The 15,666-nt window shown below is 49.4% G+C and overlaps 2 protein-coding genes across 4 annotated transcripts in view; one reads left to right on the top strand and one right to left on the bottom strand.

The window, feature by feature from the left end:
* The window catches only part of Samhd1 (SAM and HD domain containing deoxynucleoside triphosphate triphosphohydrolase 1), a 56,756-nt gene extending 45,282 nt beyond the window's left edge, over positions 1–11,474 (top strand). The window contains exon 16 of one of the 2 annotated variants that reach the window (XM_076851818.1): positions 11,367–11,474. In XM_076851818.1, the coding sequence (XP_076707933.1) occupies positions 11,367–11,381 (15 nt within the window). In that variant the 3' untranslated portion in view covers positions 11,382–11,474. Of the gene's footprint in view, positions 1–604; positions 2,724–11,366 lie in introns of those variants that run through there. The other variant, XM_076851815.1, reaches the window with a different exon arrangement.
* Positions 4,347–14,343, bottom strand: Tldc2 (TBC/LysM-associated domain containing 2). 2 transcript variants are annotated; one of them, XM_076851819.1, is made up of 6 exons: positions 14,311–14,343; positions 12,861–13,022; positions 12,087–12,239; positions 9,826–9,921; positions 5,385–5,458; positions 4,347–4,482 (listed from the first exon to the last, which is right to left on the bottom strand). In XM_076851819.1, exons 1-6 carry the CDS (start codon positions 14,341–14,343, stop codon positions 4,347–4,349), a joined length of 654 nt encoding a protein of 217 aa, XP_076707934.1. The 2 variants fall into 2 exon arrangements, with proteins under 2 accessions (XP_076707934.1, XP_076707935.1); XM_076851820.1 differs by lacking the exon at positions 9,826–9,921.
* Between the last annotated feature and the right edge of the window lie 1,323 nt (positions 14,344–15,666).

The raw sequence follows: 15,666 nt of genomic DNA, 5'->3' as shown, positions 1-15,666 counted from the left end.
ACTGCTCATTCCCCTGGAAACAGGATAGAGTTTGTGTTTCATGGAAGTGTGCAGAGGAGATGTGCCTGGACTCAGGCAGCAGTGTGCTGCCTCCACCCGTCTTTGAAAAGAGGTCTGGTGGCTTTTTTCCATGAAGGCCCTTATCTGCTTAGGACTATAGTGTTTCAAGTTGACCAAGCACAGGGCATATATAATTTGGAATTTCCCAAGAGAAAGTATATCCAGAAGCAATCTACCTGCAAGCCAAGGACATTAAGGACATATGTATGCCTAAGATTCAGAAATGAAACGATGGAAACTGGCTTTTCTTTCTTTCCTTCCTTCCTTCCTTCCCCTCTTCATCACTGAGCTATGTCCCCAGCCCTATTTAGTGCCAGGGATTGAACTCAGGGCCCTTAACCACTGAGCCATATCCCTAGTCCTATTTGTGTTTTTATTTTGAGACAGGTTGTCACTAAGTTGCTTAGGTCCTTGGTAACTTGCTGGGGCTGGCTTTGAATTTGCGATTCTCCTGCCTCAGCCTTCTGAGCCACTGGGATTACAAGTGTACCCCACTACACCAGGCTTTGGATTTTCTTTAATTCCAATTCTCTCTTCCTGATAGGATGGTGATGTTGTAGCCCCACTTATTACACCTCGAAAACCAGAGTGGAATTACAGGGATTCAGCCCACAGTCCAGCCCACTTCCCAGGAGCAGCCAAACGCCTTCAATTTTAAAGATGACTTGGCATGTAATCGGACACTTACAAAAAGCCCTCCCCCACACAATTTAGGGGATTTAATCACATAGTTTCACAAATTTAGTAACTAGTGCTTTTATTCTGTATTTTGAATATATACATATACTAAAGGTAAGTAATTTTATTTAAAAAATGCTGTTGGGCAAATCTTCCTATATGTGCTATGAAAAGCATTACTTTGCCTATTTTTAACATTAACTTTCTCCTTTAGTAGTCTATTTTCTTAGAATAACAACTCTTTATCTACTCTGAACTCCTATGACAGGTGATTGTTTTTTTGTTTTTAATTTAGAAATCAGACAAGGGCACAACTTTGAAGTTGAAAGTGTCATGAACAGACATGATTAAAAATAAATAAAATCTCCGTCCCCTGAGAGATGTCTCTCAAACCCAAAATTTCTCTACTGAGGATAGCTTCTCAAATGATACCTAAACTTACCAGTGAAAGACATTGCCCTCACTCTGGTAGCCCCTACAAGCTGCACGGCTGTGGTAAACAGTAGACCAGGGCCAGGAGTCAGGGCCAAGGCCAGGAGTCGGCTCCAGCTCTGGTGAGCAGACCTGAGGGCTCCAGCCTCTTTGTCTTTCTTTTTTTTTTTTTTTTTTTTGTGGTGCTGGGAATTGAACCCAGAACCTCTTGCAGCTAGGTATACACTCTGCCACTGAGCCACACTCCATTCTCCTCTTCAGTATTTGAGCATAAAAACCTCTTTCAGGAATCTGCAAAGGCAGAGGATCCTTCCAGCCAGGTCGCTGGAGTCTGCTGTGGCTTCAGACCCGGCAGCTTGTTTTTCTTTGAATTCTCACCGTCCATCTCCTAGGGCCTCACCACTGCCCAGCCTGGAGAGGCCTCCCTCTAGCCTGTCTCCTCATCTGCCTTTTGAGCTGCTCAGAGGTCGTCACAGGGTCTGTCCTTGGGGCTATTCTCACCTGGAACTTTGTTTTCGCATTTTCCTCCAGGCATTTTACAGGTTTCAGAGCAGACTAGACTGCCTTTCCTGAGGTTGGTGACTACCAAGTGGGTCCCAGCTTCCCCTTTGTAACTTGATGTTCCCAGCAGTAGAGAGGGTACCATCATGGTCAGGCAGTGCTCCTGTGCCCAGGGGATCCCCTACCCCCAGGGTGTAGAAGTTCACCAAGAACAAAGTCTGGGGTTGGGACCAAAGTGGGCAGTGAACAGAGAGAATTCTTACACACTGATGCTCCCCTGGCAGCCTGGAGCAAGGTGGCAGTGGGCAGCCAGAGTGAGTGGGGAGCTCAGGCCACAGGCCAGGAAGTATCTGTGCTGTCACTTTCCACTGTTCTCCTGGGAATGATAGTCAACCCTTGATTCTCTACTGAGGGATGAAAAGTGGTGACAGCCCAGGGTCCAACTGTTCCAAATGCCCTGCACCTGATGTGGATGGAACAGCCCCTGGTTATAGTTGAAAGTGGCAGCATCACCCCTTCCATGGTGCCCTGGTGGGGACAGTTTACACATGGGCTCCTGAAAGCATAGGGGAGGTTCCAGGTTGGAACTGCTCAGCCGAGGTGCCTGTAAAACCTGCAGGAGAAACGGCTGGAGGTCTCAGCTCCTGTGCCCAGACTCAATGTCAAGAATGTAATATTTTTGTGCTAAGATTTATTTTTCCTGCCACTTTTATTTTTAAATCATTGTGGTTTACTCTGCAGTTTTGTAATCCTAATATTGTATCATTGTGCTGACTGAGAAACGACTTGAATCTGTTGTTGTTTTTGCCTCTTTCCTTACATGTAAGGCAGCTGCACTTTATGCTGTTTGCAACTGTTTTTATTATGAGAACCATGTGCCATTAACAAGGCTAAATTTTTCTTAAGAAACATCTTGACTCTGTATAAAAAAGGGATTTTTACAGCTTAGTCTCTAGAGTTCCTGAACATTGTCACCTTAAGACTGTGAATAGAACCGACTGGTTCCTTCAGCTGGGTGAGGGAAATGGCTGCAATAAAGCTTCACGAATGTGTCTCCAGTGTGGACGTGTGCTCTTGAGCCACTTTCTCTTTACCCTGTTGTGTGCCAGTCTGACCCTGCTGTGCACATGAATGCGGGCCATGCAGGACTCTGATGTTGCTTAGTCCTTCCACACTGTGGGGTCAGTGAGAGGCATGACAGTAACAAGGTCCCTGGCAGGGAGCTCTCCTCGTGCAGCAAGGGCAAGGAATAGCATCTTTCCCTCTAGCAGAAGGCAGGCCCTGGCGTGGGAGGAGAGGACTAAGGAGTGTTCTTAGTTTGCAGAGCTCCTGTTGCACCAGAAAACACTCCTTTCTCTCCTCTCCTCTCCTTCAAATTCTATCCACAGAGGTTCAGCATCTTTGCCCAAATAAGCATACTGTTCATTTGCTGCTTTCATATCTTCATTGTACCTTGGTGGCATGCAGGACCCCCAGAGTTCTAGAATAGGCACGGGACAAGAGAAGGAATACTGCTGCTAGAGTCTTTGTTAGTTCCTCGGGCTGAGCCCAGGTTTCTGAGGTTTGACAGCGTTCTTTAAATTAAAATAATTCTTAAAACATACAAGGTACAACACCATCCATGTAAGAGAATACTGGTTTTTTGTTTGTTTGTTTGTTTTGTTCTAATTAGTTATACATGACAAGAATGCTGTTTTTGTAAGAAAAAATATATATACATGTATCTCCATAGAAAATTGTTTTGAAAGATATACATGAAAACATTACTGTTTGGGGAGTTTGCATTTTAGACAGTTTTATTTATTCATTCATTCATTCATTCATTTATTCGTTCATTCATTCATTCATTCATCATTTTTGCAGTCCAGGTGTTGAACCCAGGGCCTCCAGCAAGTGCTGTACTGCTGAGCCAATTCCAATCCTTTTTTTTTTTTAATTGATTTTATTGTTTTTTAAATACACGACAGCAGAATCCATTACAATTCTTATTACACATATACAGCACAATTTTTTCATATCTTTATATATAAAGTATATTCATGCTAATTCATGTCTTTATACATATGCTTTGTTTTTTTCTAATTACAATTCTTTATATATATATATATATTTTTTTTTTTAGTTGTTGATAGACTTTTTTTTATTTATATGCGGTGCTGAGGATCGAACCCAGTACCTCACACATGCAAGGCAATAGCGCTACTGCTGAGCCCCAGCCCCTACAATTCTTATTACACATATATAATTTATTTTATTTTTGAGATGGGATCTTGCTAAGTTACTTAGGCTGGCCTTGAACTTGCTTACCTCCTGCCTCAGCCTCTCAAGTAGCTGTGTCCCACCACACCTGGCAATTTAAAATTTTTTCTGTGTCTTCTGGGTTTTCTACAATAAACATGTATTCACTGTTGAATTCCTATAACAGTAATTTTCATGAGGTACTCTTTGCTTCTTGGATAAGGTGTGTCTTTCACATATTCAGATCACTTATGCAGAACAGTGTCTGTCCCCATACCTGTCTGTCCTCAAGCCACAAGGAGGCTGTCCAACAGCCAGAGTCAACATGAGTATGTCATCCTAGTTTCAGAAGGGGCTGCCCCATGTGAGGAAGACCTGGACAGCATCCATGAGCAGGTCTGAGTCCCTGTGGCCCAGGAAGCTGCTGGCACAGGGAATCAGCTCAGAACCCAGGCCTCCAGCTCCTTGATGCAGAACTGCTCACGCCGGGCCAGCACCTCATTGTTGAAGGTCGCACAGGGGTGGCTTCCCCCATGATACAAGTCTCCATCTAACCATAGCCCAAACTGGCCGCTGGAAAGAAGAAGATGTTGGCATGACTCAGCCCTGTATGTCGGGCCTCAGAATCCACCACCGCCAGCCCTTAGCCATGCCATCACAGCTGCCCAGTTTGCTCCTCATTGTTCCTTAGACCAACTTATCCTGACTTTTCGGGGGATTCAGCATGTTGTTCCTTGTGGGGCTTAAAGCACTTTTAAAGACAATTCAAGGATTTTCATAAATACATTCAGTGGTACAGCCATCCCCACAGCCCAGACACTTGGAACATTCTGATCCCCACATTTCACAGAAAACCTAGGCTGAAGCCAAGAAGTGAATTACTGCAAATCAGCAATGGCTGATGTGTTTGTGCCAAGCTGCCTCTCAAAGGAGGCTTTTCAGGCAGCTGGGAAAGCAAAAGAATTTGGTACTAATCAAGCAATGCTTTCATCTCTGCCCTCAGGGTAAAACTCATTAATGTGGCTACATTTGAAGGTCACACCAAGAGTGAGACCAGCCTCCTTTTTCCTAACTCCATCTCCCAGACACATATACAGAAGCCCTGGTTATTAGAGGAGGGCAGATGTAGCCTTCCTCTAATTAAAGTTAGGTCCCCTAGGATCACTGGGCTGACTGGCAAGTCTGAGTCTTGCTGTCTCTGGCTCCACCCTCATCCAACCATGTCATTGTACCCAAAGTCACATGAATTCGGACTCAGCTGTATAAACTGGTGGGGGAGTTTGTGCATCTTCTTGCTCACTCCTTGGCTTCCGTGAGGTTGAGAGGTTGGCCCAGGGGGTGGACAGTGACTGAAGGAGAAAGTGAACCCCCAGCCTCCCCATTTCATCTGGAGCAGTTACAGCCTGCAGTTATGGAGAGAGAAAGGGTCCAAACACAGAGTCCACCCCAAGACTCAGGAGGATGGAGACACTCACCTGCCACTGCCCATCATCAGGGAATCCAAGTCTCCTTTCACAAAGAAAGAGTTGCTTCCTGTCCATTTAAAGACCTGGGGTGATAAAGCTCAGGGTTACTGGTGAGTCCTGGTTGTGCAGTCTGACTCCAAGCCACTAGGTGGCAGCGTCGTGGAGGGAATAAGGCCTCCAGGGCCCAACCAAGCTGCAGGAACTCTGGGCCCCAGGCTCCTGAGATTTCTCTTCTCCTTGTTGTTCACCTCTCACACCCTGTAGTTTGAGTTTCCACAGCCTAGAAGCGCCTTCGCTCTAACAGAAACCTCTGAGGCTTCCTGCTTCCAAAGCTGGAAAGAAGTGGAGCAGGGGCTGATTCTACCATGAACATGAATCTCTCACTTCAGGTCACACCAAGCCTGCCTGTCCCCAACAACTTGCCTCCTCCCCCGCACCCTGGCCACAGCCTCCCAATGTTTTTGTCCCACCAGCTCCTGCCCCAGCCCATCTCCACACTGTGACCTGAGTGTTCTATTTGGAATCTAATTTGTCCTCCAGTGGCTTTCCACAGTAATGGGGGAAATCTGGCTCCTTACTAGAGCCCCTGGCCCAGCTCCCTGCACCCCGATTTTCTCTCTGATCTCTTCTCCCCCTGTTGACTGCACATGAGCTACTCTGGCCTTGCTGTCCCTGGAACATCCAAAGCTCATTCCTGCTTAGATCTCTGTGCTAATCGGTCCTGCTGCCCAGAGGGCTCTTCCCCCAGGTCTACTAGGACCCTCTTCTCTTTCAGCTTAAGGGTCATCCCAGAAACGTTCCTGGACATCCCTATTAAGGCCGTTCTTCCTCCAGCCCTGTCTTGTCCTCCTTGGCGTTTACCCTCGGAGAGCACTCATTCGGCGGCGTCTGTGTGCCTTTATCCGCCCACTGAAATGTACGGTCCAGAGGGCAGCTTGGTCCCCGGCACAGTGGAGTGCTGTGGTTGAATCCATTTGTTAAATAAATACATTATTTAAGAGTCAAATTAGGCAATAAAAGGACTTCTAAAGGGCCACAAAGGTATATTATTGCCAGCAATTAGTTGTAAAAACAAAACCTAAAAAGGACTAATTAAAAGATAAGTCCTGGTTCAGAAGGAATGAGATTTAATATTAGCAAGTGACCACAGGAAAACAGAACTGTTGCCAAGCACAGTGACACACGCCTGTAATTCAGCCACCCAGGAGGCTGAGGCAGGAGGATCACAAGTTCAAAGCCAGCCTCAGCAACTTAGCAAGGCTGTAAGAAACTTAGTGAGACCCTGGGGATGTGGCTCAAGTGGTAGTGCACTCGCCTGGCATGCGTGAGGCACTGGGTTCGATTCTCAGCACCACATAAAAATAAAATAAAGATAAATAAAATAAAAAGGTCAGGGATGTGGCTCAGTGGTTAAGCACCACACCCCCTGCGATTCAATCCCCAGATTCAAAAATAAAAAAATTAAAAAGAACTATTGAACACTTCCTCAACTTCCTTCAAAGACATGACCTCCAGACTTGAAACCATAAGATAAATATTGCTACAGGAAAAATTAAGATGAAGTTCATGGTGCTGCTTAGAATAGCAATCAAAGGATGAAGCATTGGGAATTCATGAAGGACACAGAAGTGCCCGAAGACCAAAGACGGTAAAGAATTAACCAGTTTTTTAAGAGTCGGGATTCCATAACCTAGGCAGGGAAGACAGTGTCCCCCTGAAGAAAAAAATATTCATTTCAGTAATTTTTTTAGCATTATGCACCAGGCATGGTTTAAGTACTAGGTACAATGGTGAACACAGTAGGTTAAAATATCTGCCTCAAAGGACTCACATTCCAGTGGAAGGAAGCAAATAAAGTAAGAAATAGCATGTTAGAAGGTGAAAATGCTAGGGAGAGAAATGAGAAGGGCAAAAAAGGTTTTCAGGGAATAGGGGGGGTGATAATTTTGAATAACCTAGGCAGGGTGGTCACTGAAATGGCAACATTAGGACAAAGTCCTGTGGGATGGAGCCATGTGGAGACCTAAGAGAAGGGCATTCTGGACAGAACAGCATGTACAAAGGCCCTGAGACAGAGTAGACCTATGTTCAAATGCCAGTTCAGGCCAGTGTGGTTGGAGCAAAGTAACGGGAAGGAAAGTGGTAAGAAACAATATCAGAGACAGGCCAGGTCATGGTCTTTGTACAGACTTTGGCTTTTCTCCAAGTGAAAAAGGATGCCAAAAAGCAACATGCTGTGACTTCCTTTTCAAAAGAATCACTCCAGCTAACTGTTAGGACTGCAGGTAGAACCAGGGAGACCCATTAGGATACTGCAGCAGGAACAAAGAAGGCTTGAACCAGGGTGACAGCTAAGCACGTGTCTAGACGTGGAGGATTCTGAACATAGGCAGAGGCAGCTGTTAGCCCAGATGCGGGTATGAGAGGAAGAGGGAGCTCTCCAAGATTTTTGGTCACAGTGGCGGAGAAGATGGAGGTACCATTATCTCTGGTGAAGGAAGCTGACCCACCAGCAGCCGTCATGTTGATTCATGCTAAAAGTAGGGTGCTCCCTGCCATGCAAGCAGAGCTCGGTGGCTTCCTTCAATAAGGGACCCAGAGGCAGAAAATTGTTGGATGGAAGATGTTTGGGATGGGAGATGTTTGGAACTATTATTATTGTCCTTCAGAAACCCCATGACGGGAAGCAAGAGCTTGAGTCTGTCACTTTAGACCACCTGGTCTTTCTGACAGCTTCTCCCTCCTTCAAGAGCCTCAGCTCCATCGTAGCGACTCGGGAGGCTGAGGCAGGAGGATCACACACCAGCCTCAGCAACTTACTGTCTCTAAAGAAAAAATAAAAGGGGACTGGGGATGTGGCTCAGTGGTAGAGGCTTGCTCATAAAAAACATAAACAGTCATTGTGTCCATCTACAACTAAAAATATTTTTTTAAATAAAATAAAATAATAAAAAGGGCTGGGGTGTGGCTCAGTGGCTAAGCACCCTGGATCCAATCCCTGGTACCAAAAATAAATAAATAAATAAGGAAAGAGCCCCAGCTCCTTGGTAGATGGTGCCACCTGAGATACCAGCCACCTGTGGCCGTTGGTCACCGGTCTCTTCACCCCCATCACTCACCATCCCCTCCTCTTTCCTGATTCCTGGGTGAACTTCCGTCCCTGTCCCTGCCTACAGTCTTTTTCTCTTAACCTCCAGAGGGTTCTCAGCTACTGTCTTCCGTGGTCACCTCGGGGGACTTGTCCTCATCAGGGATGATAGAGAACTTCTCCAGAGTCTAGCTCAAATGTCCCTTGAATGCCATATCCACCAGGTCAACACACTGTTCCCTGCTCCTCAGGGAGACCTGTCCTCTACTGAGGCCAATTTTGTCCCAGTATCCCTCAGTTTCTGGTGGCTTCCCTTGCCTCTTTCCCTAGGTTCTGTGATGCATTTTGGGTTTTTATATATATATAAAAACTCAGTGGCTCAGTGGTAACGCCCTGGGTTCGATTATTTATTTGTATGTGATTCTGAGAATCGAACCCAGGGCATTACTATTGAGCCACACCCCAGTCCCATGTGGTGCATTTTGTATTTTCTCTCCTTCAACCTGCTCTTCCCTGTCTGCCTTTGTGTGTTGGGGGGTTGAGGGCAGGGAGATGGGATGTGCCCCAGAGTCCTGCTTATGCCAGGCAAGTGCTCTACCGCTGAATTACATCCCCAGCACTTTTTATTTATTTATTTATTTTTTAAATTTTGAGATAGGGAGTCGCTAAGTTGCTGAGGCTGGCCTCAACCTTGCACTCCTCCTGCCTCAGCCTCCTGAGTTGCCAGGATTACAGGTGTGTGCCACCATGCCCGGCGCCCTTCCTGCCTCAGCTCAACCAACTTGGCAAAACCCCAATCCTGGAGGACCCTCCCATCCCCTTTCTCCAGGCCTGGCAGAGGTGATGGACACGGCTGAGGGGTTGTCCCGCCTTGAAACTCACAGGCCCAAACCTCCACCTGCCACAGCCTGGCGGTCCTGTCCCACAGTCTCCTCTGGGGCCCCCTCCCCACGCTGCGGATCCTGTGTGACTCCCTCCCTCTCCTTCACGCCCCTCCTCCATCCTCACTCTTAGCTGAGGACCTCACCTGTGCTTCCCAAGAAGCCATTGGCCACATCCTCCTGCCACCACACCTCGGGACCATCTGCTCTGGGGCCCCTGCTGCCTTTCCAGCTTGTTCCTGGAGAGCGGCACCCCTCCCCTCAGCCCATCAGTGGTCACTCAAGACCTACAGAGCATTTTCTTTTTAAAGATGGACAGGTCAAGGGGATGCTCTGCTCTTCGTTGCCCTGCTGCGACCCCCTGGGTGGAGAGAGGGACACCAAGCAGCCCAGCATGGGGGTTGGAGCTGGGGGCCACTGGGACCCTGGGAACTATGGCCTGCCATAGAGCCCCCCGCCCCATAGGAAATGAGGACCTCACCTTCAGCTGTGGGGAGAAGGAGAAGAGGAATGTCTCGCCTGTGCCGTAGAAGCCCTTGCTGAGTCGGAGGGCTGAGGAGGAGAAGGCGCCAAACATCTGGAAGGCAGAGGACAGGGGTCTGACGCTGGGAGGGAGCTGGGGTCTCTGGCAACCCCGTCCTGCAGACTCGGTGAGGCAGGCTTGTCCTCAAGGCCCCAGGGGAGCCAGGGTCAGAGCAGGTGGGGAGCCCCCCCCACCACGTCTCTCACCTGCACCCCTTCCCTGCCAGTCCCCAGGAGAGCCCGTGGGGCCTCTTGGTGTCAGCGCCCTCCCGCCGCTTCTCAAACCCACTTACTTTACACAAGTACTTCCAGAAACACCGGAGGTCACAGACAAGCAAAGACAAAACAGGACCCTCCCAGATCCCCTTCGGGCTCCCCAGGGTGATTTTTCATGATATTTTTGGTGTGTTTCCTCTAGTCTCAGGTTAATGCCGGTGTGCACACTTCCACCCGAAAGCAAGGTTCCATATAATGGGCTGGCTTGGGGCACTGCTCCCCTCACTTCTATTCCCCCGCCCTTTTTATATTGGGATTGAACCCAGGGGTGCTTTACCACCGGCTACATCCCCAACCCTTTTTATTTTTTATTTTGAGATAGGGTCTCATCAAGTTGCTTAGGATCTTGCTAAATTGCTGATCCTCCTGCCTCAGCCTCCTGAGAAGCTGAGACTACAGGAGTGTGCCTTTGCATCTTTTCAAATTGAAAATCCTTAAAGTTGTTATGCTCACTTTTCTTTAACAATTTCAAACATAAAAAACTTCAATGCACAGTACAGATCCCCCCACTAGACTCAAAATCATAAAGTTGTTTTGCTATATTTGTCTCTCTCTCTCTCCCCCACCCACTCCCTCTCCCTCTTCATTTATATATTTCTCTGGCCCATTTGAAAATAAGCAGCAGATACTATGACCACACCAAATAGTTCATCTCCTATGAATGGAGACTTTCTCTTACATAACCACAGTACTACCATCCCCCCTGAGAGAATTAACAATAATCCCATAATGTCATCTAGTAGCTACTTCCTATCCACTTTTTCCAGTTGTCCCAAGAATGCCTTTAATATCACACTTAAAAAAAAAAAAAAACTTAACACACTTAATAGGTATGCTTTACATCATGTTTCTTGATTGCCTGGTATTTCACTGTACAGAGTGAAACCTCATTCACTCTGTGGAGGAATTTGTATTGACTTAGCCATCATCCTCTGGTGGGATAGGTAGGTGGGCTGTGGATTGTCACCATTATAAATGGCACTGGGTGGCAGAGGTAGGATCACTGGGAACAGCTGGGTCAGGGGTTCAATATTAGGAGGAACTTCCTCATAGTCAAGGGTTTCTGCCACACAAGGGGCTGCCTCTGAAGAGAGTGAGCTTCCTGGCCCTCAGGCAGGGATTCCTTCCATCTGCATTTGGAGATAGGCACTCTGGCCCAAGTGGAGGGGTGCATCCTCTGGAATCCCCGAGACTTCTCCCAGCTCTAGTATGTTCCTTCCGCAGGAGATCATCATTTGAAATGAGCTTCGAGTTCCACCCCTCCTTTTATATGGAGAACCTTCTTGGAAGTCCACCACTGGAAGGACCACATGGAAGTCAGGCATAGCTACCTCAAGCCTCCTCTTATAAAAGCAGGAGTCAGCTGCCTCTTCCGACCTGCTTCCCTTCTCGGCTCCTCCAACTCATCCTTCTCCCACCAGTTACGGGGGGATTTCCGAACAAGCCATGGCCTTGGACTGGCGGTAGAGCTCAGGGGTAGAATGCTTGCCTAGCATGTGTGAGGTACTGGGTTTGACCCTCAGCACCACATAAAAATTTACAGATAAAATAAAGGCATGCTGTCCATTAGAAAAAAAATACACTGATATTTAAGCTGTGGATCACCTGCTTAAAATCCCTCCATAGTTTCTTGTGCTTTGAGGCTAACAATGCAGTTGTTTTATGGTCAAATGATTATTTGCTTAAGGCCTGAGCCCTCCCCCATTAAACTATTAGCTCCAAGAGGGCCGGGACCTTTCTGGGGTGATTCCGTCTAGCCTGGATGTAGAAGGAGCTTAGGATCACGTGTCGTGGGCTGGCTCTGAGCGGGGTAGGCCTCCACGCCATCAGCAGGGTCTGTTAGAGGTGGCTTGGTTTATCACCGCTGCCTCTCGTCCCTAAGGCTGTCATGGGCTGGACCCACTGATGTCCGGCTCTGTCCCCCGGAACCCCAGCCCAACTCACCTGCCCATCCTGGTCCCTCAGGAGCAGCAGCACTGGCCCACTGTGGCCTTCCATCTGCCGGTACAGGCTCCGCAGACTAAAGCCGTCCCTCGACGTACAGAAAACGAGACTCCAGGGGTGGCCGGTGACTCGTGCGGGGAGGTGGAGGCTAAGCTGGGGGCAGGGCTGGAGGTGAGTGCGGGGGTCCTCCCCCGCTGTCCTCCTTCCATCATGACCTCAGGACCCACAGGACTGGGCTCAGCACCCCCGACGGGCACAGGGCCTCACTATTTCCAGGAACTTCGTGCCTCTTGGCAACAGCCCTTGGAGACACGAGTTTTTCTTCCCATTTTATAGAAACTGAGCCTCAACAAGGTGGGGCAACCAGCCCCAAACCCGCAGGAGAGTAAGTGGCAGAGCCAGGAGCCAAACGCAGGCAGGGTTTCACTCCCCTGGGTCACTTTGTCCTCAAGAGGCCAGAGACTACACGGATGCTGCATCCTTCCTCCCTGTCCCACCAACACCCCAGATTGGCTTCAGTTCCCAAGACTGATTCCATCTTGGAATTAACGTCTTTTCCTGGGTTCTCAGCCTCTCAGCCCCGTGCAGAGGCTGCTGGAAACGTTACTGGGTTCTTTTACTAGAAAGGAAAGGGAAGCCCAGAGAGAAGACTTGATTCGCCCAAGGTGACACAGAGAGCTGGAGACAGAGATCTGTGACCCCAGTGTCCCTGGGAGTGGCAGGTGTGGGGAAGAGGTCCAGGGCTGAAGTCCTGGGACAGGGCAGTGTCCGAACCTGCCTTATCTCCGAGGCACCGAGAACTTGGCTGGCTTCTGTCAGCTGGGGCTCCACGGGGTCTTCTGGGGCAGGGGCAGGAGCTGGGGCTGGAGCTGTCTCCTTCTCCTCTTCCTCCTCCTCACCCTCCTCCCCAGACATGGTGTCCTCCATCTGGCTGGGCTGTGAAGATACAAAGTCGCCAATGGGTTGAGGGACCAACTTGCACTGTTTTCCCAACCCAGAAGCCTCAGGCTGACTGCCCACCCCCTGCCCAGGACCCTGCAGCCCAGCCCAGGAGAGCCAGGAGGTGCCCGTGACAGACAGGACTCTGCCCTGCCTCCAGCTGGCTTCCTCCCTGGCTGCCACCAGTGAAGATGCAGGGTCACACACCCCAGGGCACAGTGCTTCCAGTGGAGCCGTGGCCCTGCACCTGTCCACCTGTTTCCGCTGAACCCAGAGTGAACGCTGGCTTTTGAGTTCCGTGTGGGGCAGGGGAGAAGGGCAGGTGGCAGCCCATCCTATGAGATGCAGCCATTGGTGTTAGTGCCTGAATTAAGGACCACACAACACTAGTGGTAATGACATTGGCACGGCTCATGCTGGGCTGGGCGGTGCTGTGTGCTCGCCATGCATGAGCTCTCTGTATCTCATCCAGAATCCAAAGAATGTGCTTCTAATTTCTCCCTGTCAGCCAGTGGAACCATGTGTGTAGTCACAGGTGAGACAGTGTTTTCATAGGTGGTTATAAAATGTGTTTCTTCATGTGAATTTTGTTCTGGCTTCTCAGTGTGAGAAGGTGTGCAGTGTAGGTGAGTATATTACACGGTGTGTTACATGTCACTGTGTTCTGAGGGCAAGCTGGGAGTGTGTAAAGGTGTGGGTGTGTGGGTGGGGTGTGTGCTGGTGTATCATTCACTCCCTTGAGCTTCCGCTCTGTACCAGAGTACTTGGTGTGTAAGTGTGTGTGTGTGTGTGTGTGTGTGTGTGTGTGTGTGTGTGTCCCTACATGTATGGACACTTGCGCATGCATGCAGACCTACACAAAATGATTTCAGGCTTTTAGGAAGGAGAGACCCCTTAGAGAATAAGAAATGTCCAGTGGTAGAGCGCCTGTCTCTCACGTGTGAGTTCGATCCTCAGCACCACATAAAAATAAAGTTTTGCGTCCATCTACAACTAAAAATAAAATTTTAAAAAAAGGACAGAAATGCCCAGGGCTCCTGCTTGCCCCTGCCCCCAGGCTGAACAAGCGCCCCTCACTGTGGGGGTGCCTCTGGACACAGCTCCATCTGAGGACCACGGGGCAGGGAACACGGGCCACAGGCCCTGCTCTAAACTCCTAGACAGCCAGGAAGGGACTTGAGAGGGGAACAAAGCACCCACCTGCCTCCAACCCCAGCCCAGGCCCCTCCCTAGCCGAGATCTCACTCCATCCCAACCTCACCCACAGCCCGAGCTGGACCCTTACCAGCCTCGTGTAACGCCAGCGGAGACCTTGCATTCTTCTGTCGCAGCCCTGCATCGGGAGCCAGTCCCCAGCCCTGTCCAGGGAGGAAGTGCTATGACAGGCCGCGAGACAGGAGGGAGGCGCCTGGGCACACCTCGCTGGCTCCGTGCCACCCAGCTGCCCTTTGCTCCCTCCTCTCACCTGTCACCCCTGGTGTCCCCTGGGTGGATCTGTGAGCAACTGGGCACTCCAGGCCGCCCTGACAGCATCCAATACATCAGCCACATGTAGCAGATTCTAGCCGTGATTCCCTTCCTCCTCCTCGCCCCTCTGACCGCCTAGGGACCACGGCTCTTCCAGGGATGCCTGAAGCCCAGGCTGGGGGCCCAGGGCCTCTGACTCCCTGCTTGACCAGGATAAGCCCATTTGCAAAGGAGCAGGTCCTTTAAAATTTTTTTGAGCTAGGGGTGTAGCTCAGTGGTAGAACACTCGCGTAGTGTGCAAGGCCCTGAGTTTGGTCCCTAGCACCAGAAAGAAAGTGGGAAGTGGGGAGCATGGCTGCGTGTCAAGGTTCCAATATTAACACTTACTTGGCTGTGTGACCTTGGGCAAGCTATTTAACATCTCTGTGCTTCGGTCTGCATTTCTGTGAAACACTAATAGCTACCTCCAGAGACTGTCGTAAGAATAAATTAAAGTGGGGCTGGGGTTGTGGCTCAGTGGTAGAGCGCTTGCCTAGCATGTGTGAGGCACTGGGTTCGATTCTCAGCACCACATGTAAATAAATAAAGGTCCATCAACAACAATAAAATTAAAAAAAAAAAAAGAATAAATAAAGGCAATGCCTGAATTAAGATCCTTAGCCAGGCCTCCATCCTCACATCCTTGATTCCATAAGATAACCCCAGTGTGCTGGGTAATCGCAGTGCTTACTACCGACCCCACATTACCTCTAGAAATCCAGGCCCGACTCCCCAACAAGAGGCCAGCTTCCCACCTGGGGGCCTCTGGGACTCAGTCCCTCAGTCCCTCACAAGGTGAGAAGCTCGACGTGGGGAGGGAAAGGCGAGAACCCTGGAGGCAGGGACTCACCCTGCCAGGCCCTGAACACCTAGTTGCCTCCGGCTTTCTGGTCGACAGTTTCCTTAGTGTCCATCCTTGATCCTGAGGAGAACTGGCCACATCAACACCCGACCCTGCCCACCTGACAGCAGCAGTTTTGGCTCCGAATTCCTGTCTCCCAGCAGGTGGCTGGCACCTCTGCCCCAGGCGGCTCTTATACTCACCCAGAAGGTGGCAGGCCCTGGCCCTGCGCCAGCTCCGGTTCCAGCGGGGACAACCTGTTGGTGATTATCCTGCGTCAGGAACTCAGATCCA

The sequence above is a fragment of the Callospermophilus lateralis genome, chromosome 3 (assembly GCF_048772815.1).
Source record: "Callospermophilus lateralis isolate mCalLat2 chromosome 3, mCalLat2.hap1, whole genome shotgun sequence".
In the NCBI taxonomy this organism is placed as follows: domain Eukaryota; kingdom Metazoa; phylum Chordata; class Mammalia; order Rodentia; family Sciuridae; genus Callospermophilus; species Callospermophilus lateralis.
The sequence above is the reverse complement of the archived record's forward strand: the minus strand, read 5'-3'. Positions and strand labels throughout refer to the sequence as shown.

Bases quoted from the DNA above. Each gene is read 5' to 3' on its own strand.
- Tldc2 (XM_076851819.1), bottom strand. From the start codon at position 14,343: ATGCAAGGTCTCCGCTGGCGTTACACGAGGCTG. The intron at 13,023-14,310 runs GTAAGGGTCCAG...GTATCTTCACAG, and splicing joins GCTGGCGTTACACGAGGCTG to CCCAGCCAGATGGAGGACAC. The intron at 4,483-5,384 runs GTGAGTGTCTCC...TCTTCTTTCCAG, and splicing joins CTGATGATGGGCAGTGGCAG to CGGCCAGTTTGGGCTATGGT.